Source organism: Ctenocephalides felis, unplaced genomic scaffold, assembly GCF_003426905.1.
Source record: "Ctenocephalides felis isolate EL2017-DRISC unplaced genomic scaffold, ASM342690v1 CF-g0.4_SCAFFOLD_03150, whole genome shotgun sequence".
Lineage (NCBI taxonomy): Eukaryota > Metazoa > Arthropoda > Insecta > Siphonaptera > Pulicidae > Ctenocephalides > Ctenocephalides felis.
The window spans coordinates 1-19,380 of NW_020539304.1; the positions used below are offsets into that span (position 1 = coordinate 1).

The window sequence follows — 19,380 nt, forward strand, 5'->3', positions numbered from 1 at the left end:
GCAGTGGCGGATTAAGCCATCTGCCGGCCTAGCCCTATAAAATCAGCCGCCCTTTCTAATAGACAAAAATTTAATCTTATTATTTAAAAATATTTTTATTTTAAATTACTTAATATATTTTTTATTTTTTGAAATAATAATTGTTAAATAATACAAATAAATGTTTATTAAATATTAACAATATAATATAAAATAATACTCATTTTTCTTCTAAAACTATAATTTATAGCTATTCGTAAATATTTTTTTCTGGATTTTGTCTGAACAAAAACATCAACAATATCATTGAATCAATTTCTTGAACAAGTTGTGCTTCGATAGTCATGTATTGCTAAAGCACTAAGTCTATCCTGGCTCTTTTCAAAGTAGAAAAAGACCTTTCTCCAGAACAATTTGTAACAGGATTACTCAAAAAGATCCTAAAGCAATGTCTATATTTGGATAAACTTCACGAAGATTATTAGAATGCAAAAAATTATATATCCTTGTGCGGAACGAACATCTTGCGTACTTGAAAAAGATTCTATGAGTAGGTGTTGTAAATGAATGCATTAATTTCCTAATGTATCTTCCAAATCTTCAGGATACTTAGTGACTAAGTCATCTGCCCGAATTTTTAATTCTCTAGTTTCCATTTCAAATAAATTGTCAAAATATAAATTTTTCATAGAGCGTATGATAAGCACTTTTACGGCCTGCCAATTGAACACTTAAAGTGTCTAAAATTCGATAATAAATATTTATTCGAAAATTTTCTTCTCTACATAAAATACTCTTTCATACTCTTATGACTCGTCTGCCTGAAATTTTCGGGTTCTTTTACGATGATTGTCATGATAATAGTTTTTTACCCCAGAAAGTGCTTTTCTTTTTCCTCGTATTCGGAAAATTGTTTAGCTCTCATGCCCTGTAAAAATAATGCCAAAGAACTATACATTTGTGAAACAGATGATAAATTAGATTTATTTTAGAGTTCCACTTTATCAAACCGCTAAACCTGCCTTCTTATAAATTCAATTAATGCTTCAATACGTCAATATAAGTGAAGTAAAATATGCATAAAAACTTCTTTCATTCTGAGATCTCTCAAAATTCTTACATATTTTAATGAATATCCATTTTTGCAAATTGTTAATATCAAGAGCGATAGAATTGAGTAAAAATCAAAGCAAAACCTTAATAAGTCATAAATGATCTTCTAGAGATTAACAGCAAATTCGCCGGCTACCAAGAAATTCTAACGTTTAATATTACGTTAAAACAATATGTGATTGTGTCATGTCACATTTTCTCAAGAAAACCTTGTTGCCAAATTCAATACCTAGAAATTTTAAATATCTGTACGTATGGTTCAACAGTAACTCTGATTGCTTTACGATTGCAGCTCGTTATTGCGCAGTTTAACATGAAAATCTATGACTAAGAGGTCTGGTCAAAATACAACATGAAAATTTTCATTTTCGATTTTTTTTGCAATTACTATAATTTAGCCTCAGGTAAGTTACTGAGCTCATTACATCGAAATTGACGTCGATTGACGCAAACTCGAAAAGCTCAAAAATATTTAAAAAATCTATTTTTTTCAAGGTTATTCTTAAAAAAAAAATTCTAACAAGTAATCAAAATACTTACAACAGACGAACCTAATTTTGCTGAACAAATTTTTTTGAACTTGTCACAGTTGTCATAAATATTAGAAATTTTTGGAATTTTATTCAGTAAACACTCTTGTTTTAAAGATTCTTCTGTTCTCCTTTTACGATATTCTGCACCACTTAGTTTTTTTCGGTACCCACTCATTGTAATTGTAAATAAAATGATTAAATTCAGACAAACCGAACAACTTAGTTAAAAAGAGTCTAACTCAAAATAATATCTAATTTAAATCTTTAATGGTACTGAACACAATAATAAAATTATAAGACTTTTTACTTAAACGACTATCGTAAAACTGAAATAATTGCTGCGTTTTGTTTATAGTTCGATCTTAGATTTATACATTTGTCATTATTTGATTTCAGCCACTTAACCCCGTGCTCTCCAACCTGTGGTTCACGCACCCTTAGCGGGTACTGTTTCGTAAATAATATTTTCGAAAATAAAACATTTTTTTTTTCAAATTCTAACCATTTTTGCGATGAGCACCCCAATCTAATAAAAAAATGCGCCCTATTTTATTTTTCCTTAACTGATATTATCAGACTACAAATTAATATGCAATATTATGTAAAAATATACATAAAAATTCATGACTCTTTCAATTTTTATGTATATTTTTACATAATATTGCATATTAATTTGTAGTTTGATAATATCAGTTAAATGTTTGAATATTTATGAAATGAAATTGTTAGAAAAATAAAAGAGGGCGCAATTTTTCTTTATTAGATTGGGGTGCGCATCGCAAAAATGGTTTGAAACCACTGACTTGAACACGAACAAACACAGTTAGCGGGCGAACCCGAGCACTGCTCGCCAAAGTTATTGTTTTTAGGCGATAAAAATCGACTACAATGGTTCTTTATTGGGATATGTTTAGCTTAGATATGATAAGAGCAGATGAATTATCAATCGTTGCGGTAATAAATTAAATTTGAACGACATTTGAGATCACGAATAAACACTTAAAAAGTCTTTCTGGATAGCCATCAAGAGACATGTTATTTTTATACGATGTCTGTGTTATTTTTATTAATCAATGATTACACTCGAGCATTACGACTTATATTCTATTTTATATAACACTATCTGTAAATTTATAAAAAAAATCTGGATTAATCCTTAAAATAAATTATCGAGACATCTTATCGGGTTTAAATTTTTTTTGACATTCTGAAAAATTTGCCGCCCCCCAAATTCTGCCGCCCTAGGCCCGGGCCTCACGGACCTATGGGGTAATCCAGCACTGGGGAGATGTGCTGATTAGTTTTTGGCAAATGTAGGCCCAGAGGTTTCGGAGATACAGAGCTAAATTTTAAAAAAATGGCAGTTTTTGAGAGAACTAAGCGTCCGATTTAAATGATTCAAAGAACTTTCTGCTTGTTTCAACAAAATAATTGATTTTGGAAAAAAAAAATTTTTGTTTCTAATTTTTTTTTCAAAAAATTTTTTTTGTAATTTTGGACTAAAAATTCAAAAAATCACCCAGGCTAAGCACAGTCTAAGCGCCACTCTGGTACAAATGTTTACGCAAGTGCGTTTAGACTGTTTATGTACTGGAGCACTTTTCCAATTTTGTGAAAACTATTGAAAAATGTGAAAATGCCGCCAAGCTAAGCACAGTATAAGTGAAAATGTCGCACAGAATTATTTGCAAATGCGTTTAGACTGTGACTATGCGGGAGCACTTTTTTAATTTTGTGTAAATTTCGGAGATCTAGTAAAAAAAACTAAAAAAAAAAATAACATTTGGCGGTCAACAATAATCATTAGACATTAGACATATACATATCAAATTATCAGATATTTTATAGAGATTTTAACAAAGTATAAGTTTTGTTAACATTCCTATGGGTTCCGTACCAGTGTTTATCCGTTAGACGACGACGCGGCGCTTACGCGCTTCGATATTCAGTCTCTATGCATTTAAAGCAGTACGATTGCTTTGAAAAAAAGTTCAGAATTTCCAAAATATTTCAAAATAAATTTTTCAACAAAAAGTAAGTTTTTGTCAAAAATTTATAGTTTCTCAAAAATCAATTTTATCAGAGTAAATTTTTTTCAAAAATGTTAATCTTTTTAAAAAAAAATAATTTCTGGTACGGGAAGTTCCAGCAATTTGCCTTAAGGCACGATGCCATGCGCCCCACTAGTTTAATTTTGTTTATGTCAATTTTTTTTAAAATTAATGAATAAATCAGGTTTCAGTCTAAATTAACAAATCAGTATCTTCATCTGAATATACAATTTTTTATATAAATATTTGATTTTTTACATTTTCATTTAATTGAAAAATAGTGAATGTCAATTTCATATATTCAATATGCAGTATATTTGTAAATGTCAAAATATTTCCTTTTTGGTCGAAAATTAATCTATGATATTTATTTTACAATATTGTGCTGTATCTATAATTTCTTCGGCAATATATAACTTGGAATAATTAATTTATTTGTTTCTTATTGAAGTCGTTAAACATTTTTTTTGTGAAATGTCAAATTTTTGTTTATGATTAATTTTAAATTCAATATGTCGCTTTTTTATTGTGATCTCTGATCTATAAGGTTTTGATGAAGTTTTGGTATCCGAAATAATTTGGTAAGCTAATCAAATAAATATAAATTGTAAATCTATTTATATAATTATTTTCATAAATTTTGACAAATGACATTTGACGATTTTCATGTCAACATTTATTCAAATTTATGAACATTGACTTTTAATTAGATTTAAAACTATAAATTGTGATTTTGAATATAGCATTTCATCTAATTTGGATATAAATGTTGGATATATCTATATATGTACATGTTTTTGAATTATATTTTCTGAACTGTCAATTTTTGTTTTTCAAAAATCATAAATCTTTTTTTCTCAAATTTTCCATAAATTTTAACATTTGTCATTTTAGTGTTTTGTTTTTTTTTGGCCATTTTCTGTCAAAATTTTTTGAAAATATTTATTTTACAATATTGTTTTGTATCTATAATTTGTTAGGCAATATTTTCTGTAACATAACTTGTAATAATTAATTTATTTGCGTCTTATTGAAGTAACTCGTTAAACATTCTTTTTTTGTGAAATGTCAAAATTTTGGTTATGATTATTTTTAAATTCAAGTGCCGCTTTTTTATTGTGATCTCTAATCTATAAGGTTTTAATGAAGTTTTGGTTTCCGAAATAATTTGGTAAGCTAATCAATTAAATCTAAATCATAAATCTATTTATATAATTATTTTCATAAATATTGACAGATGACATTTAATTTTTTTTTTCATGTCAACATTTATTTAAATTTTTAAGCATTGATTTTTAATTAGATTTAAAACTATAATCAGTGATTTTGTATGTAGCATTTCATCAAATTTGGAATAAATGTTGGATATTTCTATATATGTACATGTTTTTGAATATTATTTTTTGAAATGTCAAATTTTTTTTTCAAAAATTATATATCCAAATTTGCTTTAATTTTGACATTTGTCATTTTAGTGTTTTGTTTTTTTTTGGTCATTTTCTGTAAAAATTTTTAGAAATTTATAAAAATTATATATTTATATTTCAAATTTACTTTTCAAAATTTCCTATAACCTAAGTTGGATATATATGCACACGATGAGCCATTAAAATTTAAAATCGGTCCAGTAGTTTGGGCGTCCATCGCGAACCAACATCGTGACACGAGATTTATATATATAGATATATATATATTTCTCAGAATTGCATTTCTGAGAAATAAAGATTTAAGTCTTTTTAAGATACAAAATTATTTCAGTGCATGAAATTATGAAAACAAAGTATGTATGTAAACTCATGATGGATGGACGGCATAGACATTAACACTACATGGACTGCTAGTCCTCATATGTTTTCCGTTGCAAAAAGTGCTCAAACATAGACGGGTATGTGACGTCACATGTCTGAGCGATCATTACCGAACAAAATTATCAGCCATCACAATTGCCATTATATTATTAAAATAAAATATGACATATGACATTTAATCAATCGGGAGAGTCCGCGATTGTCGTAGCCAATGATCGCGGAAGACCAAGAAATTCTAATTATGAAACAATTCTACGTGAGGTGCAAAAATATAAACAATATTTATTTTTCGATAAAATTATATCCAAAAATGATAAACTGCGGGATAAAATATCAAACGAAGTTAATGTAAATAAAAACACAATTCATTCATATATAAAAAATAATAAGAATTTATTTCGGGAAATGCATCCAGGGCATAATACACTTAAAATTAAATCGCAATTTGCAAGAGATTCTGATAGCAAAGAATCGAATTGAGTGAAGTGTCGAATGATAGTGGATCTGATAGTAAAACTATACAAATAAAAATTAGTGCAAATGATTGAGTTTGATTTATTAGTAATAAAAAAAGAATCAAAACTTTCTTTAACTAGTGATATGAAAATATTAGTCGTTCTTTTAATTTCGAAAACATAGCGTCAATACTTTTGTAGAAAACATTGTATTTGAAGGTTTTTTTTGTAAATGTGGATCGAGAATTAAGGGAGAGCTCGTAGATATCAAAAAATTTGGAATCAAAATATTTTGTAACCTAGATTTGGTGATAAAATTCATTGTGGTACTCGACAATTAAAAGGTTCTGAACGTGAACAAATAGGAAACGAACTTTATATTAACAACTAGCTGACCCGGCAAACGTTGTTTTGCTAAATAAGGTATATTCTAAACCATTTCTAGAGAATCAAAAATATTAATACTTAAAGTGCATAAGGATGTGTTGTTTGAATGCTGTATACAATTAGGTATTATAAAAACAATAAACCCCATTAGTTTGTCTATATTTTGTCAATAGAATCAAACTGCAAGTTTTATACACTTTCTATAGAAAACATCGTATAATCCAATCCGAGTCTTTTTTGGTATTTTGGCTTAATAATTACGTTTCAAGTTTTTCAGATTCTTTTTGGATTCTGGATTTTTGTGTATAATTGTAAATAATACAACTGAGCTTATACAAAATTTTCAAATTTTTGCGAGGAGAGATAAAAAATGAATTAAGTATTTCTTCTTTGACCTGTTTTTTGAAAAGTTTCAAGTTACATTCGATGAATTAAAGAAAATTTAATAAAAAGTATATATGTAGAGCAGGGCGAGGCACAAAGGTCCAATTTGACTTTGAGCAAATATAAACTATATTGTGAAAACCATAACAATTATATCACAACAAATAAGACATATCAAACGAACAATTATCTGACTACGTTCAGTAAAACTGCCAGCTACTTCATCATTGTAGAAATGTGCTTTTTTGATGTCTTCCAAAAATTTGTTATCTAGACCTTTTTATCCTATATGCAGGGTAACTTGTAACGGGCAGGTGGCAAAAGGTTTAAAGCCTTATTATAATTTTAAAGATACAAAATAATTACATTTTTAACTAATGCTAAAACTACCAACGGAAGAAAATACTTTTATTATGGATTTTCAAAGATTACCGTTTATCTCCCCCAGTGGCGTAACTATAGGGTGGCGTGGGTGGCAAAATGCCACGGGCCCCCGGCTCAAGGGGGCCCCGGCCCAAAAGGACGCATGCTCAGAAAATATTTTTACATTATATTCCAATACTTTATTTTACTTGAAAAGTATGTTTTCGTAAGAATCAGGGGCGTAACTACCGTCGTATCAGCCGTATCAAATATACGGGGCCCCCAAACCAGGGGGCCCCCAATGTCCGTAAGAAACATTAATAATATAAAAAAATCATGAAAAACGAATTAATCATGAAAACTTCATTCAACCAAATTTAATGTCGTTAAAAAAGTACGCGAGGAATGTAAGATTATTATTTTAAAGAGTTTTACTTTGTCCAGGCCACGGGGGCCCCAAATACGCGTAAAAAAGTACGCGAGGAATGTAAGAATATTATTTTAAAGAGTTTTATTTTATCCAGGCCACGGGGGCCTCAAATACGCGTAAAAATTAGTAAAATCTAACAAATTTTGGTTTTATTTCACTAATAACAAAAGTTAGAATAAGCATAAAAATTTTCTTCTAAATAAATTTAATTTCGAAAAAAAACATGAGCGTGTAAGAATGTAAAAATATAATTTTAGAGTGTTGTAATTTTTTTTAAATATTTTCTTTAATATTATTTATGAAGCCTTATAATATGCAAATAATGACTAATAGAAAACTAACTTTTTATTAAGTTTTGAAAATACTATTGAAAATACTATGGCTCGTTCATTAAATTTTGATGATGTCATAGACACTTTTGCAGAACAGAAAGCACGAAGAAAAGATTTTAATTAATAAATACCTTATTGAAATTAAATTGTTGTATTTATTTCATTCAAAATTTATGCATATTTTAAACGAGTTTCTTCACCAAAAAGGGCCAGCGAGTATATGACGAATATGAAGTTTTCAAAAAGTATTAAAAAGGATTTGATTGTTGAGAAAACACGTGAAAAATTGATTGTTAATGTTAGGTTATGTAATAATTATTTTTAACCCCAAAGTACTATGTTCTTTCTCTGTTGAATTCAGTCATAAAAAAATCCTTTCTATAGTTCATGTATTACAATGTTTAAACACAAAAATTTTATGTTTGATTTTCAAAACAAAGTAGTAATTGTACTTTTAAATTATTAATTTTGACTTATAATTATTTTTATTTTTATGTTTTCTTGTACTTATACATTTTAATTTTTTTTTAATTTTTGTATACATACATTTTAAATAATTTCTTAATTTAAAACCATAAAATATGAATAAGTCGAAGTGGATTTACTCATTTTTAATACATTACAAATGGTGGATATATATATATATATATATATATATATATATATATATAACATTTAAATCAACACGTTGAAAAATTTCGAGTTTTTTTAAATTAAATTAAAACCACTTGATTTTACTGATGGGGGGGCCCCATCAAAAAAATTTGCCACGGGCCCCGGGTAGCCTAGTTACGCCACTGATCTCCCCCATTCCAAAGATTACCGTTTTCAAATCAAGGTTATAGCTGGCTTTACATCTTTTTTCCTGTACTTTCAAATATTGTTGTTAAACAATGCTTGACTTTACTGATTTTTACACAACGGTGGTGGACCTTTTTAATCCCGGACCTTCATATATTACTATCTATTATTCGATAAATTCTGGGAAGTTATAACTGGAAAAATGTTATTCAACAAAATGTTCATTTGATCGATACCAAGTTTAGGTTCTGAATTCAAATAACATAAATAAAAAATAATATAACCTAGAAAATGTTTTATAAATACCAATGAGCATATAATTATACAATTGAGATCTTTCAGAGCACCGTGTTTGAGAAAAATATGCCAAAAAGTACATTTTCATATTAACATATCAAAAAAGTTGATATTTTGAGTCTCTAGTAACACTTGCGGCCCGTTTACTAACGTTTATGTATGTAAATAAAACTACAAACAAAACTACTTGCTACAATTTAATCATAATTAAATAATATTCACGTAAAACATCCTATTAAACATAATCGAACATCATCTGTCAAAAACGTTTGACATTTCAAGTATTAGCCACCGTCTATTGTTTTATTTACATTACGCTTCAACAAAAATTTTCAAATTAAAAATGTAAAGTTTCTACGCGATTTTGAAATAATATCTCACCTTTCCGACAACCTGCTGATTAGCACAAATTTTTCAAGACTAAGACTGGCCAAATCGATTCAGCCGTTTTCGAGTTTTATTCGGACATTGAAAGAGAGCTCCATTTTTATATATAAGATAAAAGCCACAGAATCCTTAAAATTGAGAAGCCTAATAAGATAATACAAAATGATGGAATGAAATTTCCAAACTTGTATTCAAGTCATGTAATGAAACAAGCGAAATACAAGTCCAAAAGGAAATTGCATGCATTCAAAGATCCCATTAGATTCCTAAAATATATGCAACTTAGCAAATATAAAAACTCAATACTTAATATTGGATTAAATCAATTTTTTTTGTTCATGGCTTTACGAATTTATATAAAAATTATAACAAAAAAACAACCTTTGTTTAATAATCGATGCAACCGGGGGAGTTGTAGAGAAAATAAACGGTTTCGATGGACAACTGACTAAAAATATTTTTTTATATCAATGTGTAGTTATCACCGATAGTGGAACATTTCCAGTGGCTCAAATGTTATCAGAAGCGCATCATATGGTAGCCATACCGACACGCTTAAAGGAATTTGTGCGATCTGGAGTTTCTATTCCGAAGGAAATTGTCTGTGATCAGTCGCTAGCACTTTTGGCAATTTGCGTATTCACCAATTACAATACATTTGTAGAATATGCCGACATATATATATATATATGGGTTCGCCGTAGCCAAGATCGTTAACGCGTTGACTTTGTGTGGACAGGGTCGCGCGTTCGATTTCCCGCTCTGGCAACCTGACACCGAGCGGCGCGATGTCCATTTTCAATTGAAGGGAGGGAAAAACTCTCACACTACTTCTTCCCTGAATCGAGTTGGAGTTTAACTCAGCTCACGGACCTGCCCTAGGGCAGAGCACTCATTATTTATATATATATATATATATATATATATATATATATATATATATATATATATATTTATATATATATGTGGGAGATTGGCAGGTCGCGTCGATTTTAGTAAGCGAGAGAAATATAATAATTGAGTTTTGTGGATCTTTTGTTTTTACACAATGTAGAGTTTTGGTTCAGATAAATTTACGAAATTTATCACGGCATAAAAGAATAAATATTTTATAATCGGCTAATTGTTTGATTTCCGATAGTGGTGACTCCTGTCGTTTGATATTATGCCGCGCCAACATGGACATTTAAGCTGCCACAAACTGCACATTCCTGAATTTATTCCAAAAGACTTGCAACTTTGGTTTGCTTTGGTAGAGAAGGCATTCGCATCTTCCAATATCCACAATGAGAAGGAGAAATATGAATTATTGGTTACCAGGTTAGATATTAGACATTCAACCGAAGTGCGAGATATAATAATCAATGAGCCTGAAGAGAAGCCTTATTCTACATTAAAGGCTACGTTAATTTCAAGGTTAGGCACTTCGGAGAAGTCAAAGTTGCAGTTGTTAATGTCTGATGTAGATTTGGGTGATAGGACGCCTTCTCAATACCTACGTCATTTGAGGACTTTAGTCGGGACTTCGATGACCGATAACGCAGTTAAAGTAATATGGTTATCCAGACTTCCAATGGAAATTCAACCATTTTTGGAGGTTGCTTCTGGAACACAGTCAATACAAGAGGTAGGTGAACTAGCTGACCGCTTATTTATTAACCATTCACAGCAACGTGTAGCTGTGATTACAGATGCACAAACCTCTGAGATTGAAACAAAGAATGCTGATTGCGTCAAATGCGTCAAGATATCGAAGCTGTTTCAAAGCGTTTGGATAAGATTCAAATGAATCATAAGAAGGAAGTGTCGTTTAGAAGACGACAAGATAACTTATGTCGGTTTCATAGACGCTACGGAAGTCATGCGAGGAGGTGTATATCGCCATGTAATTTTAAGTCGGGAAACGATATGGGCGTTCACTAATGGCGACTAGTGACAAATGCCCAAATAACTCACGCCGCATTTTTATCACAGATAAGGAGACAAATGTGAGTTTTCTGATAGACACTGGATCCGATGTATGTGTGTACCCTCGCAGTTTGGTGAGATGTCTCCGTAAGAAATGTTCATTTGGGCTTTCAGCAGCAAATCGAACACCGATAGCTATATACGGTATGTTATCTTCAAAGTTAGATTTTGTGATAGCAGAGGTGTCGCGTCCTATTATTGGTGTAGATTTACTTGCTTATTTCAATCTCGCGATTGATGTTAAAAAACGTATATTAGTTGAAACCCCTGCAGATTCAACGGAACAACTTCAATCGAAAAATAGAATTATACCTTCTATTAAAATGATGACAGCCACATTGTATTCACATGATAAAATTTTAGAGGAGTATCCAGACCTAACACGGCAAACTGCATTAGGGATGTGCAAACTTGTTACTCAACATCATATCGAAACTACATCAGGACCACCCATAGCACATAAACCACGTCGCCTTGCACCAGATAAGTTAAAAGCTGCTAAATATGAGTTCGAAGCAATGATTAAAGCAGGGACAGCACGACCGTCCAAGAGCTGTTGGTCTTCGCCTTTACATATGGTACGAAAAGGATCTGGGTGGCGACCTTGTGGAGACTATCGCAGGTTAAATGCGCGGACTCAACCGGATAGGTACCCTGTTCGCCATATCCATGATTTTGCGCAAACATTATGTGGTAAGGTGATATTTTCTACTATTGATTTAGTGAAAGCTACTTACCTGTAGCTCAGGAAGACATTGCAAAAACTGCAATCACTACGCCTTTCGGGCTATTCGAATTTCCGTTTATGACGTTTGGCTCACGCAATGCAGCGCAAACTTTTCAGCGGTTCATGGATGAAATTTTGGAGGTTTGGACTTCTGTTATGCATACATCGATGATATATTGGTTGCATCGGAATCGCACGAACAGCATGTACAACATTTACATAGTGTATTCAAGAAGTTGCAAGAATTCGGTGTTGTAGTCAATCCAGCAAAATGTATCTTCGGACAACCAAAAGTAAAGTTTTTAGGATACTGTATATATATATATATATATATATATATATATATATATATATATATATATATACAGTACAGGCTAAAAGTTTCCGGACACACGAAAAAAATCTCATTTTCTGAGTTTTTAGCTATATTTTCCATATAAAAATAATTTTATTCAAGTTAGTTTTGTACATTCTGCTTAGTATTAATATTTAGTGACTGATTTGTAACCAATTTGTGAGAAATGTTAGACTAATTAGCGATGAAAATGTAAAAATGTCACTTCAGTCGATTTTCTTGAATATGACCACCCTTTGCTTTGATCACTGCAGCACATATTTTTGGTAATCTTTCGACGAGTTTTTGCTATGATATAATAACTACAATATATTTGATCATATTAACATTAAGAGAAATCATGATTGATTATCCTTTGTCAAAAGAACAAGATCAGCGTCATACTCCATCAAATAAGCATATGCTGAAATTATTTGAAGAATCGGCTAGGAATTTTCGTAAACGGTGCAAGAATTGGTACAAAGAATTAACTGAGAAAAATGGCAGGGCATATTCAGCCAATAAAGCGAAAAGAGTTAAAACTTATTGGCGCATTTCAAGGGACAAGCGGCACTTTGTTTACAGTGTTTTAATAATTTGCACGAATGATTTTCTTTTTTATTATTAGGAATATATTTATAAAACTAATTCTCATTCTCATTCAGCATGTTTATATTATTGAATAAAACTTATTTATCTTATCGAGTAAATATTTTTAATAAATATGTGTAAAATATTTAATATTTTAATTTTCAGCGTCCCATAACTTTTAACGTACTCCTGCGGTACAAAAAAGAAATATTTTTTCAATAAATATGTGTTAAATATTTTATATTTTAATTTGCAGCGTCCCAAAACATAATTAAGTTTATACCACCGTGATACAATGCCGACTGTTCAGACAGTCGAGCGTGGGGCACCGGTGGTACACGCCGACGTGAACGTGTTAATAATCATTGAAATATGATCTACTTATTGCCATTTTTAATCTTAATAATAATATTTTTATTCCAGAAGATCCTTCAAGTCTCAAAAACTGCACAAGAACAAAGAACCTGTCTGGAAAGAATTGTTGTCACTTGTGACACATTTCATTCAAAAGCAAAACACCGTCATGCGGGAGGCTATACTGCCGAAAACAGATGCTTTCTGTGACCATTCGGCATCTAGCTATCACTTCTCCAACATCAGTGGAACAACGGGAAATGATTGCTCAATAATTTGAAATGTCGCGGAAGTTTCCACACTGTTTAGGTGCATTGGATTATATAAATTTTCGCCCATCACAAAAGAAGGGTCGAAATTCAAGAATTGTAAAGGGACTGACAGTATTGTACTTTCAGCTCTTGCTGATGCTGACTATAAATTCTTGTTTGTTGACATTGGTTGGAACGGCCGCACCCACGACTCAATAGTGTTTCGGACCAGTTTACTGGGATGGAAGTTTTTTTCTTTGAACAGCAATCAGAACGTAATAGTCCTATAAGCTGTTGTGCTGATGGGAATGAAGATTTGAAATTGCCTGCTCCAACAGAGTTACCAAATTATGACTATAAACTGCCATTTGGTTTTGTTGGGGATCATGTTATTGTCGGAATGGCCTTCTGTCTGAAGGAAAATTTATTGATGCCATAATTATTATTATCTATTATAGGTTGAGGCGCGCTAGAAGGGTATTGGAAAATGCTTTTAACATATTAGCAAACATATGGCGTACCTCTAAAAACTTGAAAAATATTTTAGAGATCTCATACCTGCCTGAACAAAATTTGCTTGAGCTTTTCTCACAGAAATATATAATATTAATGTATAATAATGCAAGTACATGGTTTCATAGATCAGTTATAAAAGCGTTCTGTTATTTCACGTGCACATATAAAATATTACTACTTTTTCTCATATTTCATATTTTAAAAATTTTCTTCTGATTCTTATAATGTCGCAAAATTTTGTCAATAGTTTAAATATCAATGATCATATCTTGAAGTGGGCATCAAAATACCCTGAGGTTAAATGTGATAAGTAAATTATTAGTGATATTACGAAATTCCACGTTTTCCAAAAAGGTGCAGACTTTACTTGGTACGAATTGCAAGAGAATTTAACAAACTATGTTGAGTTTCAGAAATACTGAAGGACATTACACTTATTTAGGTATTAAAAATGATCTGGAAAATATTATAAATACTAATTACAAAGAAACACAAACAAAAATACTAGTGCATATATAGACGGAATGCAAATATATTCAATAATTCGAACACTACAGTGTGGTCTGTATTAGTAAAAGTGATACATGTACATTTAATCCATTCATCGCTGAATTTTTTTGCATCGACTCAAAACCAGGTGATGTTAACTCATTTTTAAATAATTTTATCAATGATTCAAACAATTTAGATAATAATGGAGTTATACTTAAATACCATAAATTTGATTATAAGTTATCAGTAATAATTGCTGATTCTCAAGCAAGAACATTTATAAAATGCACAAAATCACCTGGAGGTTTCTACGCGTGTGAATGATGTATGACAAAGAAGTTGTTGGTTTTGGTAACAAGAAGATACGCGTATATCCAGAAATAGATGCTCAAAAGAGGAATATTAATTCTTTTATAAACAAAGAGCAAAAACGACACCACATGGAAGAATTAGATTCCCCGCATATCTAAGTAATAAATTTCGATCCGGTGAAAGAAGAAGTCATAGATTCTATGCACTTGTTTTTTCGTGGTGTCGCAAAATTTTCGTTGCAAAAATGGGTAACAAAATCTAGTATTTTTTGGTTAAAAAAATATAAAATTAATTAATTGCGTGATAATTTAATAGTTTCAAAGAAGTCAATACCTGCTGAATTTAATAGAACATGTTTATATAGATAATTGGAAAGCAACACAATATCGTTTATTTTTTATGCATTGTAGCCCATTAGTTTTACAAAATGTATTGAAAGAACAAAATTATGAACATTATTTGTTACTTTTTGTAGCATGTAAAATTTTGCACGATAAATAAAATCCCAAATTGACACAATTAAGCGCTTAGTTAATAGCCCCCAAAAACCTCTGCCGCAAATAGTGAACAGATTATCCGAAATCGACAAAAAAAATTTTTTTTTTCAGTAAAGACCCAAAACATATTTCTTTACTAGAAGAAAAAACGCCCTAGGATTAGATAATATGAATGAAACAGACGTTCAAAAGTTCTTTATAAATCTTATATATTTTCGAATAATTTTCCAAATAATATCTTATTAGACCATAATGAAGTAGCACAAATAAAAAAAATAAAAAGGAGTGATTGTAAAGAGAAAAATATGAATGATCTCATTGTATGCATGAATAAAATGACGCCTCGAAAACCTTATTTCACATTTCCAACATATGGATCGGATGTAGGAAGATATGTTGGAACTCAATTTGCAGAAGAAGTGCAGATACAAACCAGAACATAGTCATATCTTTCTTACATTATAATCCAGTCAATTTAAAGCTAAAAAAACCGTCGGTTAGTAATAATTCGCATAGAACTGAAATTTGGTACAGGTGTTAAATAGGCCATTAAAAATAAAATGTCAAAAGTCCCCATCGATCCGACATCTGCGATTTTTTTATTTAAGGTCAAAGGTGCAAAATTCTAGTTTTCCCAATTTTTCGCGAAAACTATAGAAAATATCGAAAAATTATGTTCGACAGATTTGTTTATTATAAAATTCTCTACCAAACTGTGCTTTTACACTTTGTCGTTAGAATCACCGTTCCTGAATATTGCCATTTGAAAAGTTGGAAAATTCATATTCTCCATAATATGCAGCCATTATGCTTCGTCGAACGTGTAATATAAATAAAAAATAAAAATCCACTGGTTTGAATTTAGATTATACCAATTTAATACTTCTTTTGAAGTAATAATTTATTGTGCTGGTTTTTAATTGTCCTTCTACGAGTAAATGTACGGGTAAAAAACTATGAAAGTTAAAAACAAAATAGATGGATTCTTGCCTCATTATAGATAAAACACTCGGGAGACAATTAAATATTGATTGATTCTTATTAAAAATAACATTAACATATAACAATAACATTTCTCTTGACGTATATTCACGAAGGCGTTTAATTTATTATATATACAATTATAAATTCATCTGTACTTATCATATCTAAACCAAACATATCTTAATAACGGGCCATCTTAAGCCTTTTATCGCATAAAACATAAACATTAACTTAAGTGGTTAAGAAAATGCTATTAGTTTTGAATATTTTTAGCAGTGACTAGACGTGAATTTTTAATTTCAATCTGTGCTGTTGGATAAATTTATCAGAAATGTCAGAAGTTTGCTTTATTTGTAATAAACGATTGAATGAATGTGAAGTTGTAGTGGTTGAACGAGAATGAAAACTTTGATTGATGCAAGTGTTGAAAGAAATGACATTTTTTTGAGTTCTTAAAAAATAAACAATCTATTACAGTGCATGTTCAATGTCGTAAAATATATACAAGAAAAAGTAGTGTTGCTATAGCTAAAAGACAGCACGAGACAGAACAACATAGTATATCCACAGTAAGTCCACCCCATACTAGAGCACGAGTAAGTGAACCAGATTTCTGTTTAAAAAAATATTGCTTATTTTGCGGCAATATAGCAAATGAGCAAGCTGAAATAAAGAAAACGCAGAATGTTCGTCGAAAAATATATAATGTAAGTACTTTAGAATTTAAAGACTCTATCTTAGAGATAGCTAGAAATCGTTCTGATAACGTAGCAAAAGCTGTTATTACCCGCATAAGGTATGAATATGACGAAGTTGCTGCTCGGGCTAAATACCATGATAATTGTTACAATTCTTTTCTGAGGCCCACTATGGGGCATAAAGTCGGACGTCCCAAAGATTAAACAGTTAATTTGGCGATGGAAAATATATTTACATACATTGAAAATAATGATTATTGTCAATTTTCACTACAAGAATTAAAAGACATTAGCAATAATCCAAATATAGATAATAAAACAATTAAGAGAAAGTTAAAGTTAAAGTATGATACTAAAATTATTAGAAGTGAAAAAGTAGGAAGACCAACATTAATCTGTTTTATTGGCAGTCAACATGATATTCTTAACATAGCTTGGTATGATAATAAAGAAAAAAATGCGACCGCAGGACGATTGAGAATACTGAAAGCTGCTGCATTAATTCTTCGAGAGGATATTCGATCTGTAGTTTTTGACAATAATACTTATCCTCCTCCCAGTCGAATGTTTGAAAATATTAACAGCGATATTCCAGAATCGTCGACTTATTTTTTGAAGCAAATAATTTTGAAAAAACGACAATATAAAGTAGATCAATTAAAATTAATATGTTAATCAATCAGCCACTGTATTATGGCTGCTGTTAGGCCTAGGTCCTTTAAATCAAGATTGCAGTTAGGTCTAATGAAAACGTCTTATAAAAATTTTCTTGGCTTTTGGTATGTGTGCATCATATAACGATACAATGATGTATGAGGCAGCGGCAGTTCTTCATCGGCCGCCTCATATTTTGCCACCAGAGTCTGGTACATTTATTCAATATGTTGCAGACGATGCAAATATAAATGTACACACTTTAGATGGCCATAACACGCTTCATATTATGGGTATCATTAAAATTATTACTCGAAAAAGTTCAGTTACTGCAGAAGAGCCTATACTACGAAGAACAAATATGCTTCCTCCAGCAAGACATTTTAAAGAAAAAGCTCATATCCCAATTCGAGTATATGAAAGAGGTGGTCTAGTGGGATATAACAAAATATCTGTACAAAATTTGGTATTCGAAAATGATATAATAACTTTACTTAAAAAAGTTAATATGTTATGAATATATGGAAAATGGGAAAAAATAATGTTGCCTGGTTGGAATGGTTACATTGAACAGTTAACAAGTAACATTATGAACTTTTCAGAATCTCGAATTTTATATTTACCTTTCATTCATCAGCCAGCGAGTAATTACGATACTATATATACAACTTTACTGTATGCTTTAGAAGATGCAGAACGTTATGGCCATGATTATTGCATTGTCACTTTTGATCAACCTTTGTTTGCAAAAGCTCGAGAAATTGTTTCTGCAGCACCTGAAGGATCTAAGTTATTGAAAATCATAGTAAGACTCGGAGGTTTTCTTTTGCTCATGTCCTTTTATGGAGCAATTGGTTGTATTATGCAAGGGAGTAGCATAAAAGATGTTCTTTCATTAATTTATGCACCTAATTCATTAGAAAAAATGCTCAATGGCCATGCTTATGCGAGAGCTGTTCGAGCTCATACTTTGCTTCATCTTACTTTAGCAACGATTATACTTCAAAGAACTTGTTATCGATAACCAGATGAATGAAAATCTCATAAATAAAATTGAATTTGTCATTAACAAAACTCTCTTCTATAATGACATAGAAGAAGGTGACGTAATAGTTGAAGCATTACTTTGTCAGTATAATGAAAAACTTGAGAAACATCAAGAACGAGGAGCTACAGTCAAACTATGGCTACAATATTTTCATATGGTATTAATTGCTAAAGAATTTATAAGAGCCGAACGTATGGGAGATTAGTCAGCAAATTTAAATTGCGTTAAAGAAATGCTTCCTTATCTTCACGCGTCAGAACATTTTAATTACGCCAAGTCTGCGCATTTATATTTACAAGACATGATGCAAATAAAAAACTCAATGAATCCCAGAGTTTATCAAAATGTTATCAAAGGATTTTTTACTGTTAGACGCTCTAATAAGTTTAATTGTAGGACTTCGACGGATATGGTGATTAAACAATCAATGATGAAATGTATGAAGACCGATGGAAGTGTTTCTCGAGGAAGGAGTACACGAGAAAGTGTCATTAGTAAATGGGTTTATGGCATGCATAAAATGAATGCGGTGTGCGAGAACTTGGAAAATCTCGCTAATGCTAATACTGATACCACAGACCAGCATGTGGATGCATGCGATTCTCATGTAAAGCGGGATTTTGAAGACATTAAT

General features: G+C 30.8%; 1 protein-coding gene across 1 annotated transcript; it reads left to right on the forward strand.

Annotated features, from left to right (window-relative positions):
- Window positions 1–10,485: 10,485 nt before the first annotated feature.
- Window positions 10,486–11,109, forward strand: LOC113381871. Its single transcript, XM_026620530.1, has one exon. It carries the CDS (start codon window positions 10,486–10,488, stop codon window positions 11,107–11,109), a length of 624 nt encoding a protein of 207 aa, XP_026476315.1.
- Window positions 11,110–19,380: the final 8,271 nt, after the last annotated feature.

Excerpts from the sequence above, each read along its gene's own strand:
- LOC113381871 (XM_026620530.1), top strand. The coding sequence starts at position 10,486 with ATGCCGCGCCAACATGGACATTTAAGCTGCCACAAACTGCACATTCCT.